We start from the raw sequence: 15,669 nt of genomic DNA on the forward strand, positions 1-15,669 counted from the left end.
GCAGTGACAGGGGAAGGGACTTGGCCAAGGCCACACAGCAGAGGCAGGGAACAGAACCCAGGAGTCTGGGCCCCCAGCTCTCCGTTCTCACCACTGGGCCACGCTGCCTCCACCTCCAGCCACTTTTAAACAGACCTTAAAATCTCGTCCCTGAGAAGGGGCCCGGCTTGGCTGGGCTGCCTCTGCCACGGGGCCCTGAGGCCCCAGCACCCGCCAGGCTGCTGGGGGTGGCTGGGAGCCAGCTTTGGGGTGCAGGGCCCCTGCTTGCTGGGAGCGGGGCAATGCCCAAGGATCAGCCGGAGCTCTCTGCCGCAGCAGGGCACAGGCCGAGCCCCCAGGCCTGCGAGCCCCCGGGCTCAGAGCCAGCGCCCTCAGCCAGGCCACAGTGTCAGCATGGCACTAGGGAGGCCTGGGGGGCTCTCAGGACGAGGACGAGGGAGGGAAACTGCTGCCCAGGTGTCAGGACTGCTTCCTCCCTCAGGAGAGGGGCAGAGAAAGAGAAAGAGCAGTGGGGGGAAAGGGAGAAAGTAGGCAGCTCCCAGCGCTCACTCCCGACCCGCAGCCCCTGCTAGCCCAGCCCTGGGCTCCCCCCACAGCTCTGCCGGTGCCCCTCACTCCTGACCCGCAGCCCCTGGTAGCCCGGCCCTGGGCTCCCCCCACAGCTCTGCCGTGCCCCTCACTCCTGACCCACAGCCCCTGCTAGCCCGGCCCTGGGCTCCCCCCACAGCTCTGCCGGTGCCCCTCACTCCTGACCCACAGCCCCTGCCAGCCCGGCCCTGGGCTCCCCCCACAGCTCTGCCGGTGCCCCTCACTCCTGACCCGCAGCCCCTGCTAGCCCGGCCCTGGGCTCCCCCCACAGCTCTGCCGGTGCCCCTCACTCCTGACCCGCAGCCCCTGGTAGCCCGGCCCTGGGCTCCCCCCACAGCTCTGCCGTGCCCCTCACTCCTGACCCACAGCCCCTGCTAGCCCGGCCCTGGGCTCCCCCCACAGCTCTGCCGGTGCCCCTCACTCCTGACCCACAGCCCCTGCCAGCCCGGCCCTGGGCTCCCCCCACAGCTCTGCCGGTGCCCCTCACTCCTGACCCGCAGCCCCTGCTAGCCCGGCCCTGGGCTCCCCCCACAGCTCTGCCGGTGCCCCTCACTCCTGACCCGCAGCCCCTGCCAGCCCGGCCCTGGGCTCCCCCCAGCTCTGCTGGTGCCCCTCACTCCTGACCCACAGCCCCTGCCAGCCCAGCCCTGGGCTCCCCCCACAGCTCTGCCGATGCCCCTCACTCCCGACCCACAGCCCCTGGTAGCCAAGCCCCGGGCTCCCCACACACCCTTGCTGATTGATGGCAGTGACGGCTCCTTGTACAAACTGTTCCCGCGACTAATCCCGCATGGCCTGTGCTCTCCCCTGAGCCTGGCACCGGCAAGGGGGGTTCTGCCTCCCCAGGCAGCTCTCCCCAGCACCCCGAAGCTCCAGTGCTCAGCAGGGAGCCCGTGAGAAGCCCTGGGGGGTCCCGGCTGAGTGCCCTCAATCACGGCGCTGACCAGCCTGTTAGCAGCTGGGGCCCAGCATTTCCAACCACCCTCTAAGGCAGCGACATCACGGGGCTCTCCCGCCCCCTCGGCGCCAGCCCTCAGCCGCCCGGCCCCGCTCTCTCGCCCTGCGCGACGGGGAGCAGTCAGATCACCCACACCGGGGGCTGAGCCAGCACCCCCAGGGCTGGGAACATGGGTGGGGCTGTGCCCTGGGGGATTCTCTGGGACCCCAGCTGGGGGCACCCAGGGTCTCCCCCCAGGGTAACTGCAGCCGTCCAGGGGCAGGGATGTTATCCGGGCCGGGGCAGTTCCCACGCGGTGGGGGGTGGGAGGTGGGTCTGGAGGCGTCTCAGAATCACTGTGGGCTCTCCAGCCACCGACACCTCGCTGGGCGAGCCGGGGGGCCCTGGGCTTTGTGCCCAGGAAAGGCGGGCAACTCCGCAGGTTGTGCCTGGACCCTGGGGCCAGGAGACGCTGTAGTTGTGCCCAGTCTGGCTGGCGTATGGCCTGGTCCCCGCCGCGGCCCAGTCAGGCCTTTGAAGCTCTGGCCAAGGCTCTTGCCTCGAGCAAACAGCTGCCCGCGTGTGCTGGGGAGGGGCGGGCGGTGCCAGGGCCGGGCGCCGCCCCACACAATAAGGGCCTGTCTTCACCTGGCGGAACGTGGCCCCCCCCACAGCAACAGGGGACAGAAACAGACCCCCCCCTCCCCACCTCAGCGGCTGTAAAGCAAAGGGGGGAGGTGGCACCTCAGCCTCTGTTCCCAGCTCTGCATGCAGGGGCAGGGGCAGGGGCAGGACTGCTTAGAGCAGGGAGCCAGGATGCCTGGGTTCTCTCCCCGGCTCTGGGAGGGCAGTGGGGTCTAGTGGACAGGGCAGGGAGCCATGGGGCACAGGTCCAAAAGGTCCCTCTATGGCTCTGTCATTGACTCTCTGTAACCTCAGACAAGTCACCTCATTAACGCTGTGAAGCCTGGATCCAAACTTTCCTGAGGCCCCAGGGGCACCTGGTTGGTGGTAGGTGCCTCAGTTTCCCCATCTGTAAAATGGGGACAGTCCTGCCCGCAGGGGGCTTCCTCAAGGACTGGTCACTGCTCCCAGACCCTCCGAGGCCAGCGCTCGGAGCACCAAGTGTTATGGCCGCAGCAGGGAGGGGATGAGGCCAGGCTGGGGGCGCGGGGCAACAAGGTGTGATGGCGGGAGGGGGGGGGCAGAGGCTCTGTGTGGGGAACACAGTGGGGCGGTAGGTCTGAGTTGGGGCACTGGGACCTTCCCACAGCCCTGGGGCCATGCTGGGCACCATAGGGCATGGAGGGGGGCAGCAGGCAGGAGGGAACTGATCCCCAATTCAGCCTCCTCATGGGTTCCTAAAGATGGGGTGATCCCGCCCCTGGATCCCCCCAGACTCTGGGAAAGGACGGAACCAGATCAGCCCCCTCCCGTAAGGCAGAGCCACTGCTGGGGGAGGGGCTGGGAGGCTGGGAGAAGGTGGGAGGGGCTGGGGGGCGAAGGATCCCGGGGTGGGTGGAAGGAGCAGAGAGGGCCCAGGCCCAGCGCTGGGTTCAGTCCGTTATCGGTGCAGCGGGGGTGGGGGGGGGCACAGGCTGCTCCCGGCTGATAACGGGGACCAGGGAGGCGCCACGTTAACGAACCCTCGCCTGGCCTTAACCCTTTCGCTGCCACAGGAGCTGGGGTGGGGGCGAAATGTCCAGCCCTCGCACGGCTTAGCCCCGGGCCAAATTCGCCCCCAAGGAGAGGGGGGCCGGGGGGCTGGGGCCTGGACTCCCATTCTCTCCACATCGGTCCCTCTCTGGGGGTGCCACATTTCAGGGGGGCTGCCTGGGGGCAGTGATGGGGTCAGCCTGGGTCACCTGGACTGGGGGGCGGGGGAGCGAATGGGGGCTGCGAGGAAATGAGACAGAGACAGGCTGGAGGCCAGGCCTGAGCGAGAGACCTTGGGGGTGAGTCCGTCTCTGCCATGCTGGGAGTGCGGGCGTGTGTGTGTGTGTGCGTGTGAGGGGCTGGCTATGGAGGGGAGTGGGGCGTGTGAAGAGCTGGCTATGGGGCAGAGGGGAGGGGGCGTGTGAGGGGCTGGCTATGGGGCGGAGGGGAGGGGGCGTGTGAGGGGCTGGCTATGGGGCGGAGGGGAGGGGGCGTGTGAAGAGCTGGCTATGGGGCGGAGGGGAGGGAGGCATGTGAGGGACTGGCAGAGGCTGCGGGTCGGGAGTGAGGGGCACCAGCAGAGCTGGTGGGGGAACCCCAGGGCTGGGCTGGCAGGGGCTGCGGGTCGAGAGTGAGGGGCACCAGCAGAGCTGGTGGGGGGACCCCAGGGCTGAGCTGGCAGGGGCTGCGGGTCGGGAGTGAGGGGCACCGGCAGAGCTGGTGGGGGGAGCCTAGGGCTGAGCTGGCAGGGGCTGCGGGTCGAGAGTGAGGGGCACCGGCAGAGCTGAGGGGGCAGGGCTGGGCTAGCAGGGGGATCAGGGATCTCTGACAGGGCGGGGACTGGAAGTTTGCCCAGTAGCGGCTCTCAGCAGCCTGGCTTTACTGCCTGGTTTGGCTCCAAGGAGGAGGCCGCTGGAAGTGTTAGCTGGGCCCTGCCAGGCACTGGCACAGGGCGCGAGGACGCCTGCGAGCTCCTTGCACCCAATTCCCCTGGCTCCAGCTGCCACTTCTTGCTTTTACAAGCCCAGAAATTTCAACCAACTCCACAGAACCGAAGCAGCTGAGAGCTGGCAGCGCCAGCAGGCGGGGGGGGGGGGAGGGGGAGGCAAGGGGGGCATGACGGCTGGGCTGTCCCCCCCCACAGACCCGGGGACACCAGGCAAATGAGCAGGGGGAGGAGTGCAGAGCCTGCCTTGGCTGGGCTGAGCTGTGTGCAGAGATGCGGCCGGAGATAATACGCCCCCGGCCCGGCAATGCTCCCTGACCCCCAGCTTCTCCCACCCGGGGCTCCCCCCACAGCTGTGCCCACAGCTCAGGGTTCACAGCATCAGCTAGAAGGATCTCGCCCCTCACCCCATGCAAAGTACAGGCCAGTGGGTCAGCTGCATCACGGGGTGTGATGGTTTGGAATCATCTTTTACTGAGACAGCATGGCCTAGTGGCTAGAGCCCTGGACTAGGATTCAGAAGACCGGGGTTCTATCCCTGACGTGGCCTGCTGGGTGACCTGGGGGAAATCACTTCTCCTCCCTGTGCCTTGGATTCCTCATCTGTACAATGGGAATAAAGACTATGAAGCGCTTTAAGATCTACAGAGGAGAAGGCCCAGATGCCCTGAGGAAGGGGCTGCTGCTGGCAGGCAGGGAGCTGTCTCAGCTTCCCCTCCCACTGGTCTAGCATAACAGCTTGTCTACACCTGAAAACTAATTCAGATTAAGGTAGGGTGTGAATTTACAGCAATAACTAATCCGGGATAAACATGTCTTCATGGGAATGTTCCATAGGGGCTAGGCTGGTTCATTTCCCCCAGCAGGATCAGGGCCAGAAAGCCCAATTTCAGATCTCAGCTGCACCGGTGTAAATCTGGAGTGACTCTGGATTCACACCCGGTGGCGTCAGTGAGATCCAGGGGTTTCCATCAAACCCTGGGTTGTTTCTCTTTGATCGCAGAACACCCCAGCCCCGCCCCTCCGTCCCCCCCATCACACACGGGCCGGCTCGGTTCCGCCTTAAGTGGGGACGCGGCGCCACCTTAAGAGGCGGCCGGGGCCGGCGGCAGCTCCGGAGCCGTATCAGCTGGTCAGGTGACTCCGGGACCCAGACGTCTGGGGTCAAGGTCGGAGGCAGCGGGGGAGGTGCTGGGGGGCGGGGTCTCCCCGATGCGCCCCCCCCCCCCCGCGGCTGGGCCCTTGGGCGCTGCCGCAGCACCCATGGGAGAGCCGAGCCGAGGCGCGCGGCTGGAGCAGCTCTGTCTGCGGGAGGCTGGGGCGCGGGCAGACCCGGCTCCAGCCTGGCTGGGGCGACTCCGGATTGACCTCGGGGTCAGAGAGGGCAGATCCGAGCCAAGGTGCGCCCCAGCCCCCGCAAACACAGGGACCCCCACCCCACTTTATTGCACTTTCTGGTCTGGCTCCTTCCCCACCGTGTCCCGCTGCCCTCACGCCCCCAGAGGAGCCCGCGGAGGGAGCAGGCGCGGAGCAGAATGCTGATGCCCACCTCTCCCCAGGCCTGCCCCACCACAGCCTGCCAGGTCACCGGGGCCCCCCACGCCCCTGCCCCAGGGCACACTTCAGAGCGGAGCCTTCCCCGGCCTGCCCTGCTGCGTCTCTCGGGGGGAGGTAGGACGGTGCAGTCAGAGGTTTCCTCTTTCTGCTCCGGAGAGGGGCTCTTTGGAGCTCCCGGGGTGCCCCCCGCACTGCAGCGGGGTTTGTGCTGGGGAGGCAGAGACGCATGGGAGGGAGATTTGCACCCCACATTTGTTGTATTGGGGTGGCACAGTCCCATCCCTCCCAGCTGCTCTCTCTGCATTCCCCACAGGCTCCCCTCCACCCCCGGAGAACAGCACCCCCCCGGCATGCCGCATCCCCGCCCGGCAGAGAGGAGCAGCCCCGCTCGGCATTACGGCGGCAGAAATACCAGTCACAGCGTTCCCTGGCGGCGCCCTCCAGAGGCAGGTGTGAAATTCGATTGGCTGCCCCAGCCGGGCCCAGCGTGTGACTATGACGACGCATGCTAACGTCACACCCCGCTCTGGGCCGCTGCACAGTAGGCGACTGACCCCGTCCAGGAGAGACCCGGTGGGGAGCCAGAGACAACCACGGGGCCTGTCTGTGTCCAGCAGCCTCCGCCGAGAATCCACCTGAGATTAATTAAGGTGCTAACTGATTGAGAAAAGCAGAATCCAGTGGGCACAGACACCTGGCCCCAGAGCCCGGCAGCCCCCCAGTATTCACGCACGCGATGCCGAGCAGCAGCAGGGTCTGCCCTGCTCCCAGGACGGCGCCCCCGCCCCTCGCCATCCCCGCAACCTGCCACCCCAAGCCGGCTGGCTCAGCCGCAGAAGCACCACCCTGGCGGGAGAGGGGAAAGCACATAACAAATCAAATGTCTTCTCCGATTTCCCCAGCGTACGCGTTGGCTCCTCGCGTGATTGACGGCGTTGGCAGGTCCCCTTTGCTGGAACGGCAGCCGCTGAAATGCCCACTTGGCTCAGTATCTGCCCGTGGGCCTGGGCTAGGACGCTGGGAGTGGGGGCTCTCCCCTCTGCCGTTGGCTGGGGAGGGGCAAGGCCTGCCCGAGCCCGGCAGAGATCTCGGGCGTCCCGAGGCGATCCCTGCAGCAAAGTCCTCGCCTGCCTGGCTTGTTTCAGATTAGCTCCCTGGGGCTCTGGCCTGGCCCCTCTAGTCCCGGGGCCAGGCACAGCGAGAGCCTGTGGCACGCATGACAGGGCTGGGAATGGAAGGGCCAGGGTCTCTGCCTCGGGCGGAAACCAGTATCTACCAATCCATTGCAAGGAGCAATCCCAGGCCAAGTCGCTGAACTTCTCTGAGTGCAGCGGGGTCCTGAGTCCTGCTGCACCCACATTCCCACTGCAGTGTTGGCCCCATTTCCTGGGCTCTGGTCCCATGCTCCCACCCCCAGTGCCATCCAGACCCCCCCTCCCATCTGCCTGGGCTTGTGCTGGGCTCTGAGTGGGATCCCAGACACAAGTCAGATGCTCCCAGGGCTGGGGCTAAATCTCCTTCTGCATCGTGTGTGGATTAAAGTCTTGGAATCAAACGGTGGCCTTGACTGCAGCAAACCTCCCCAGATCCCAGCCGCGGGGCAGCCAGAGGGCAAACGCTACTTCCCTTCCGCCGACACAGTCCCTTGTTCCGTCCCCGTCCGCGCCGGCCAGGGCGGGTCACGCTCCGGGCTCTGGGATCAGCACGTGGCCCCAGAGCGTGTGCTGAGGGCGGGGAGAGGACTCTAGCGAGACCCCAGAGGTTCCGCCCATGCTGAAGGGAGAATGCACAATCCGGAGGGGGAATCACAGAGAGCCAGCCGGCGAGACCAGGGCCCAACAAATCACTCACAGCGCATGAGCTTCCAGCCTCAGTGAGCCGCAGCCGGTCCCTTGTGGCCCCAAACGTCCCGCGCCGGAGCGGGTCTGTCAGAGTGCTGGGTACCAGCGCGGGACAGCAACCCGCCGGGGACAAACAACAGACCTGAATTCCTGCTTCACACGCCAGCTAACCCTCTTGACACACACGTGGCTAAGGCTCTAGCATGGGACACCTGGCTCTATGCCCAGCTCTGACACACACCTGCCGTGACACCTCGGGCAAGTCACGTCCCTGTGCCACGCCTCAGTTCCCCCTCTCCCCCCGGTGTTTTGTCTATTTAGACTGGGAGCTTTTCAGGGAAGAGCCATCCCGTAGGTCCAGCTCCACTGGAATCAATGGAAGTAAGGTGCCCGGGGCTTAACCTAAGTGATGCCCAAGCTTGAATCCACTTTTCCCATGGAGCCAAGTCCTCGCTCGGTGTCTGTACAGCACCAAGCGCAGCGGAGCCTGGGGGTGCTACCGTCAGAAATAACAACAGCATCCTCCCCACCCCAGCACAGCCACAGGCCACTGCTGCGTGGCCAGGGAGAAACCCAGCGTTGGCTCCTACGTGCTAAAGCCGGGGAAGCCCAGGCAGCCCCTCGGGGTCAGGGAACGCAGGCGGGCACTGCAGCCTCGTCCCCTCCCTCGGGAGCTGGGTCTGCAGTCTCAGCAGAGCTCCCACAGCCGGAACCGGCCCCGCCTGTCGCGCCCGGTCCAGATTTATCACCACGGCCCCCGGGCTGCGCTCTGGGGGATCCTGGCCACAGTGGAGTCACTGGGGATTATTGCACCCTATAGTATTTTCTCGGCACCTCTGCAAATCAGGGCAGCTGGAAAGCCAGGGGCCCAGAATCAGCAGTCAGCACTGAAACCGTGGCATGAACTATGATGTGGAGCCCCCGACCTCGGAGCTCCCTGCCGCGTCTCGGGGGCAGAACGAAGGCCGATATTCCTGCAGGGCTTCCCGTGGGGGCATCACCTCCCAGCTCTTACCAATGCCTCTGTGCATGGAGCCGGCCTTGCCAACTACCACGTGCCCTTGCCAGCACGCTGTCTCCTCAGCCCCAGCTCTGTCTCCGCTCTCACTGCCCAGGCGGGGCTGGGCTTTCCCCTGGCATTTCACCTGCTGCCCCACATTCCCAGCCATGCCCGTATTCCTGCCCACGGGCCCAGTCCCTCTGGCTGCCCCCGCGCTGCGAGCAGAGCTGGCTGGCTCAGCACCTGCCCTTCTGGGCACTCATTGCAGCTGAATGCAGCCCTGCCAAGGCCAGGATCCCTGCCCCCCGGCACCCAGCCAGCCCCCCCTTTTCCCCCAAGATGCACTGCGTAGGGGCTGTCCCTGCACTGCCAGGCCACCCTTCAATGCACCCCGCAGCCACATGGCCCCAGGGAAGGGAGCTGCCTTTGCTGTTGGCTGGGGAGCACCCGGAGATGGCGCGACGGTGGGTGGGTGCCTAGATCCGCAGGGGGGCACATGCCGCATTCCGAAGGACCCCAAGACTGCACACAACCACCCTGCCCCCGCCCCACCACTGACATGCAGCCACCGCTGGCAACTCACCGAGGACAAAACCACCCAACAGCCGGGATCCATTCCAGATGGGCAGGAGATGGCACACCCAGGCTCGCATTTACACCAAGGGTTACACTGTGGGAGACCCCAGGAAAAGGAGCAGGGTTGGGGGCTGTGCCGCATTTGGTGGGAGTGGGGAGGGACTGAGGATCCAGGCAGCTGGCAGGGAGTTGGGTGGCTGGCGCACCGGTCCCTGAGACAGAGAATTGGGGGCGAGTTGGTTCCCAGGTTCATCTTTGCAGGTCAAAGTCCCCCAAACAGGGAAGAACTGGGCCTGGATTCCTGCCAGCTGGGGATGGCCTCTGGGCACAGCCCCGTCCCCTCCTGCAGTGCCAGGCGGCAACGCAATGCAAACCCGGCCCCGGGGGAGCCGCGGACGGCGCCTACCTCTCTCGCGGACGAAGTAGGCCAGGTAGAGGTCGAGCTCCTTGACGGAGACACTGATGTGGTGGGGCTGGACGCACAGGATGGGGTTGGTGCACTGGGCCGCCTTGACCAGCCGCTCCCCGTCCGTGCTCTCCAGCGGGATGCCCTTGAAGAGGATCACCATGACCAGGTCCAAGCGCCACACCTTGTCGGCTTGGCGCAGGCAGTCGATGCGCCGCATCTTGCCCTTCTGGTCGGGGTTGGAGAGGACGCAGCATGAGGGCTTCTTGCCCGTGATGGAGAGCACAAAGTCCTCCCGGAACTCGGGCCGGATGTCCTTGCGTAGCTTGGCCAGCAGCCGGGACGCCCACTTCTGCTTGACCTCGGGCTTCTCGTTCAGCAGCTCGTCCTTCACCGCCCTCTCCTCGTCCTTCGTCATCCTCTTCTCGTGCTTCTTGAAGTACTTGCGCTTGCGGGCCTGCAGGTTGAACCACGTGTAGGCGAAGGCCCGGACGTGGGGGAGCAGCGCCTCGATGAACGGATGGAACTCATCCTGCAGGAGCAAGCAGACAGGTCGGGCCGTCAGGACAGACGCACAGACAGGCAGGACCACGGGGGGCACCATGCACAGGGGGAGTCTGTAGGGCCCATAGGGAACATAGCATAGTATTGAGGGGAGGAGCTGGGCATCAGGACTCCTGGGTTCTCTTCCCAGCTATGGAAAAGGAGGGGAATCTAGCGGTTAGAGCTTGGGGACCGAGAGACAGGACTCCTGGGTTCTCTGACCGAACTGGGAATAGAACCCAGGAGTCCTACTCTGGCTTCCTACTACTCTAAGCACTGGCCTCCACTGGGGACCTGGGACTCAGGGCTACTGGATACAAGGGGAGTGGTGTCTAGTGGTTAGAGTAGGGCAGGCTGGGAGCCAGGACTCCTGGGTTCTGTTTCCAGCTTTGGGAGGAGAGTCGGGGGGTCTGGACTCCTGAGCTCTCTTCCTAGCATGTGTGCGTCCTAGCAGGGCCACGCTAGTCCCTGGGGGGTGGGTGTGAAGAGGTGTGTGGGGGGGTGGAACTGGTGCCTTGGGGATCCCACCCGGGGAATTTTGCTGCAGCCATTTGATAAAGCGAATTATTGCACGTTCATCATCCTCCCTGTTTAATGGACACAAATGGGCGGCCCCCGGCCGGGCCCGGCCTGGCAGCGAGGGCATTGCCGGGGGGTCGGGGTGTGTCCCCTGGGGCGGTAGGGTCGCCCGCTAGGAGCTCAGACCCTTTGCTGCCCAGCCTGGAGCTCCTGTGCCCCCCTTTGGGCCTGCTCCCGCCATGGGGTAGGGGAGCCCTCTGTCTTCTTTGGAGTCATCCCTGAGCTTACACCAGACTTAGGCCTGGGGGGTTGGGGGTGAGGAGAGTCTGGATCCCCCCCACACACACACACACCATGGCCAGCACAGCGGGAACCTGCGTTGCCAGGCGCTGTGGAGAGCGGGGCTGGACTTGGATCACCAGCGGCCAGCGACCGTAGAGGCTCCAACTGCCTAAACGAACCCCTTCCCCTCTCGCCCCGACGGCCCAGCAAGCCAGGCTCAGACTGCCCCACGGCCGTGCCCGGTGTATGCCAGCCTCTGCTGAAACCTGCGCCCGGCGAGGAAGAGCCAGCAGACTGGATTCCTGAGCCCAGGTTGAATCCGATTCTGAGATCGGAGGCACCCAGGCTGGGTCTCTGTGCCCACCTGCATGAGTGAGCCCACGTGCTGCCTGCCAGGGAACATGGGCCAGCCCATGCACAGGGCCAAAGGGGTCCAGGCCCAGTGGCCCCTTTCCCAGACCCGACGCTGCCCAGCGGCCGCGTGACCAGCAGGCCCATCCAGGGAACGCCCCAGTCACCCCACTTCTGGCCCAGCCCTCGCTCCAGAGAATGAGTCACGCTCTGACGGTCGTTTTCCACTTGGCTAGTGTTTCCCAGAGAGTCCGTCCAAGAACAAAACCAAGAAAAGCACGTCCCCTCCGTACCCGATTTCCCCATTTCGTGGCTTGGGGGGAAGTGCCGGAAGGTGGTTACTAGGAGCGGGGAAAGGAGCGCTGTAGCAGGACCACCTGCCATTAAAAAACACCCACGCCAGGTTCCCAGCCGCCTTTGCGTGTGTGCGAAGGAAGGAAAAATCCCCCCCGATTTAGAACTGAGATGAAACCCAAGAGGCAGCGGGTTCTTCGTGCCAGACCTCCCTGACATTTTGGGCGCGCTGACTGCTTTGAATATGGCTCCGATTAAGGCTAATGGGGATTGCATCAGGAAAAGCCCCGCGTGCCAAGCCCGCTCTGCTCTGGCAGCACTCCGGCAATGTTTTCCTTGAGTCGCTCTGCAGCGCAGAATCTCCGCTCAGCACGATCGCATGGCAGGAGGCTGCTAACCACAACCGGAGCTGCTCCCTCCCTCCCTCGGGGGTGAGATCCTTCCCTCGCCGGCCTGGCGTAAAGTGGGGGCAGTTCGACGGCGAGCAGCAGCGCTACGGCGGCGTAAGAGAAGGCAAGGATCCGTCCCCGTGGCTTTTAAGAAAACACAAGAACTGTGAGAAGCAGCAGTTTTGCCCAAGAATTTGGAAAGCCGTTGAAAAATTATTTTTCTTTGGACTGTGGTTCTGCTCTGAAAAATGAGTGTTTGAAAAAAACGGCCCTTTCCTCCCATCACCCTCCGCCTCCTGGGGGTGTCCTGGGCCGGGGCTGCTGGCCCAGGTGACTAACGCAGCTTTCCCGGCTTTGGGTTCCAGCACAGCTACCCCAGAAAAGGGAGAAAGGGACGGAGTCCGCTCCTCCTGGGGTGTCATCCACAGACCCTGTTGCCCACGGCCATGGCCACGAGAAACGGGGGTGTCCCAAGCAGGGGTGCTGGCTAGAAACCATGTATTCAAAATTTGTTATAACTACCTGCCAACAGACCTAGGGAAGTGATTTCCCCCTCTATTCGGCACTGGTGAGGCCACACCTGGAGTATTGTGTCCAGTTTTGGGCCCCCCAAGGGATGTGGACAAATTGGAGAGAGTCCAGTGGAGGGCAACAAAAATGATCAGGGGGTTGGGGCACATGAGGGAACTGGGGTTATTTAGTCTGCAGAAGAGAAGAGCGAGGGGGGATTTGATAGCAGCCTTCAACTAGATTTCATAGAATATCAGGATTGGAAGGGACCTCAGGAGGTCATCTAGTCCAACCCCCTGCTCAAAGCAGGACTAATCCCCAGACAGATTTTTTTTTACCTCAGTTCCCTAAATGGCCCTCTCAAGGATTGAGCTCAAAACCATGGGTTTAGCAGGCCAATGCTCAAACCACTGAGCTATCCCTCTCCTGAAGGGGGTTCCAAAGAGGATGGAGCTCGGCTGTTCTCAGTGGTGGCAGATGACAGAACAAGGAGTAATGGTCTCAAGTTGCAGTGGGGGAGGTCTAGGTTGGATATTAGGAAACACTATTTCACTAGGAGGGTGGTGAAGCACTGGAATGGGTTACCTAGGGAGGTGGTGGAATCTCCATCCTTAGAGGTTTTTAAGGTCAGGCTTGACAAAGCCCTGGCTGGGATGATTTAGTTGGGGTTGGTCCTGCTTTGAGCAGGGGGTTGGATTAGATACCTCCTGAGGTCTCTTCCAACCCTGATAGTCTATTATTCTAAGGGGGGGCAGCAGCCCCCCAGCGCCCCTCATTCCAGCCCCAGTCATTCCAAGCAGAGAATTGGAAGGCTACAGGGAGTCACCCCGGCCTGCAGGAAGGGACCTGCAGACCCTTCTGACCAGCACTGATTGGTGAAGGGGGAAGCTCAGCTGGGCTCTCAGATCCCCGGCTGACTGTGGGCAATGAAAACAAATAAAAATTGAACAGGGAGCCAGGGCAGCAAGACCAAAAAAGTGTCTTCTTAGCAGCAAGCCAAGTGCCTCAGTTGCAGAGCCGCTGAGACGATGGACATGGAGCCATTCGGCCCATCTCCTCCCAGGGTCGTGTTGGGGGCAGGGTGGGAGCCAGCGCTCTGCTCGGCACGGGCGGCACAGGCCCAGGGGCAGGACCTAGGGTCTCGTCAGCATCCCGCTCTGCATAGAGCTGGGGGCTGGGGGTTCGCTGACTGGGGACACCAGGCGTGTGTGGCTGGTGAGACGGGAATCTGGGAAGCCAGTGGGGATAGTCCAGGGCTGCATGCGGACAGCCCGGTGCTGGGACAGAGCCTGTTTGAGCTGGGGCAGATCCCGCAGCCCCCAGGCCAAATGACCTGCCCTAAGTGACCCCACGGCATGACCAGCTAGTCCCAGACCGGGGACCCCCCACCCCGGCTCACCCTGGCCCTGACCCACCTGTGCCCACAGCCAGGGACCCCCCACCCCAGCTCACCATGGCCATGACCCACCTGTGCCCACAGCCAGGGACCTCCCACTCCAGCTCACCATGGTCCTGACCCACCTGTGCCCACAGCCAGGGACCCCCCACTCCAGTCCAGGCCTCCAAGGCAGGGAGGGAAAACGAACCGGAACCCAGTGGACAGGGGAGTGGAGGGGACTCGTGCTGCCAAAGGGAGCTCTGACCTGTACCTGCAGGGCCCCTCTCAAAGAACGGGCACCTCCTTACACACCCACCGTGGGCACCTCTCCTCACACACACGCCATGGGCACCTCCTTACACACACACCATGGGCACCTCTCCTCACACACACACCATGGGCACCTCCTTACACACCCGCCGTGGGCACCTCCTTACACACCCACCATGGGCACCTCTCCTCACACACACGCCATGGGCACCTCTTTATACACCCACCATGGGCACCTCTCCTCACACACACACCATGGGCACCTCTTTATACACCCACCATGGGCACCTCTCCTCACACACCCACCATGGGCACTTCTCCTTACACACCTACCATGGGCACCTCTCCTCACACACACACATCCTGGGCACCTTTCCTTACACACCCTCCACTTGCACCTCTCCTTACACACCCACCATGGGCCCCTCTCTAAGCACGGGCAACTCGCCTCACACACACACACCATGGGCACCTTTCCTTACACGCACACCATGGGCACCTTTCCTTATACACCTGCCATGGGCACCTGTCCTTACACACCCTCCACTTGAACCTTTCCTTACACACCCACTATGGGTACCTCTCCTTACACACCCACCATGGGCGCCTCTCCTTACACACCCACCATGAGCACCTCTCCTTACACACACACCATGGGCACCTTTCCTTATACACCTGCCATGGGCACCTGTCCTTACATACCCTCCACTTGAACCTTTCCTTACACACCCACTATGGATACCTCTCCTTACACACCCACCATGGGCGCCTCTCCTTACACACCCACCATGAGCACCTCTCCTTACACACACACCATGGGCACCTTTCCTTATACACCTGCCATGGGCACCTGTCCTTACACACCCTCCACTTGAACCTTTCCTTACACACCCACTATGGGCGCCTCTCCTTACATACCTACTATGGGTACCTCTCCTTACACACCCAACACGGGCTCCGCTCCTTACGCACCCACTATGGGCACCTCTCCTTACACACTCAGAGGCATTCCTGCTCACTCACAGGGCACCTCTGTTTGCAGCTCATCCCTCTGACCATCAAACCTGGCGGAGGGTTGATTGTTCCGAGGCCCCTTGGCCTAGCGGTGGGGGCGGGTGGTGAGTGTCTAGTGAAGACCCAGGAGGCTGGAGGACATGGGCTTGCCCTGCTCCTGCGGGATGGACACTGGGGGGCGCTGGCGAGAGGGGCTGAGCTCACCACGCTCCCCCACCCCCCGTGCTGCCCGGCTCTCTCCATAACTGTGTCCTCTTGGCAAGGCTGTGACACCCCCCCACCAGGGCACTCCAAATTACAACTCCCTGGAGCTTTGGCAAGTGATTTTAGCTCTGGCGAGGTGCTGAACCCGGTGCCCAGGGCTCACTGCCCGCACTCCCCACACCCGGGAGCTCAGACTCCAGGGCCTGTTTGATCCTTCAGGGCCCTGAGAAGGGGCCAGTTAGGGAGGTAGGCTCTGTGGGACCCCTGCGTAGGAGGGAGCTGGACTGAGGTCCAGCGGGCTCGTGTCACATGCAGGCCACCCCACCGCGCCCCCCTGGGGACAGCATCCGGGTACCGCCACCCACCCTGCCCCAGAGACCCCATAACCGGTTCCCAACCCCCTTGGGC

At 63.6% G+C, this 15,669-nt stretch overlaps 1 protein-coding gene and 1 long non-coding RNA gene across 17 annotated transcripts in view; one reads left to right on the forward strand and one right to left on the reverse strand.

Moving 5' to 3' along the window:
- NFIC (nuclear factor I C) overlaps positions 1-15,669 on the reverse strand; it is a 145,839-nt gene that overhangs the window by 85,522 nt on the left and 44,648 nt on the right. For all 16 annotated transcript variants that reach the window (XM_065578145.1, XM_065578153.1, XM_065578146.1 and 13 more), the window contains one exon: positions 9,508-10,039. In XM_065578145.1, coding sequence (XP_065434217.1) covers positions 9,508-10,039 — 532 coding nt within the window. The remainder of the gene's footprint in view (positions 1-9,507; positions 10,040-15,669) is intronic.
- Positions 3,075-6,749, forward strand: LOC135977400 (uncharacterized). Its single transcript, XR_010594876.1, has 2 exons — positions 3,075-5,527; positions 5,998-6,749. It is a non-coding gene; the product is annotated as an uncharacterized LOC135977400 (long non-coding RNA).

Source organism: Chrysemys picta, chromosome 25 (genome assembly GCF_011386835.1).
Source record: "Chrysemys picta bellii isolate R12L10 chromosome 25, ASM1138683v2, whole genome shotgun sequence".
Classification (NCBI taxonomy): Eukaryota; Metazoa; Chordata; order Testudines; family Emydidae; genus Chrysemys; species Chrysemys picta.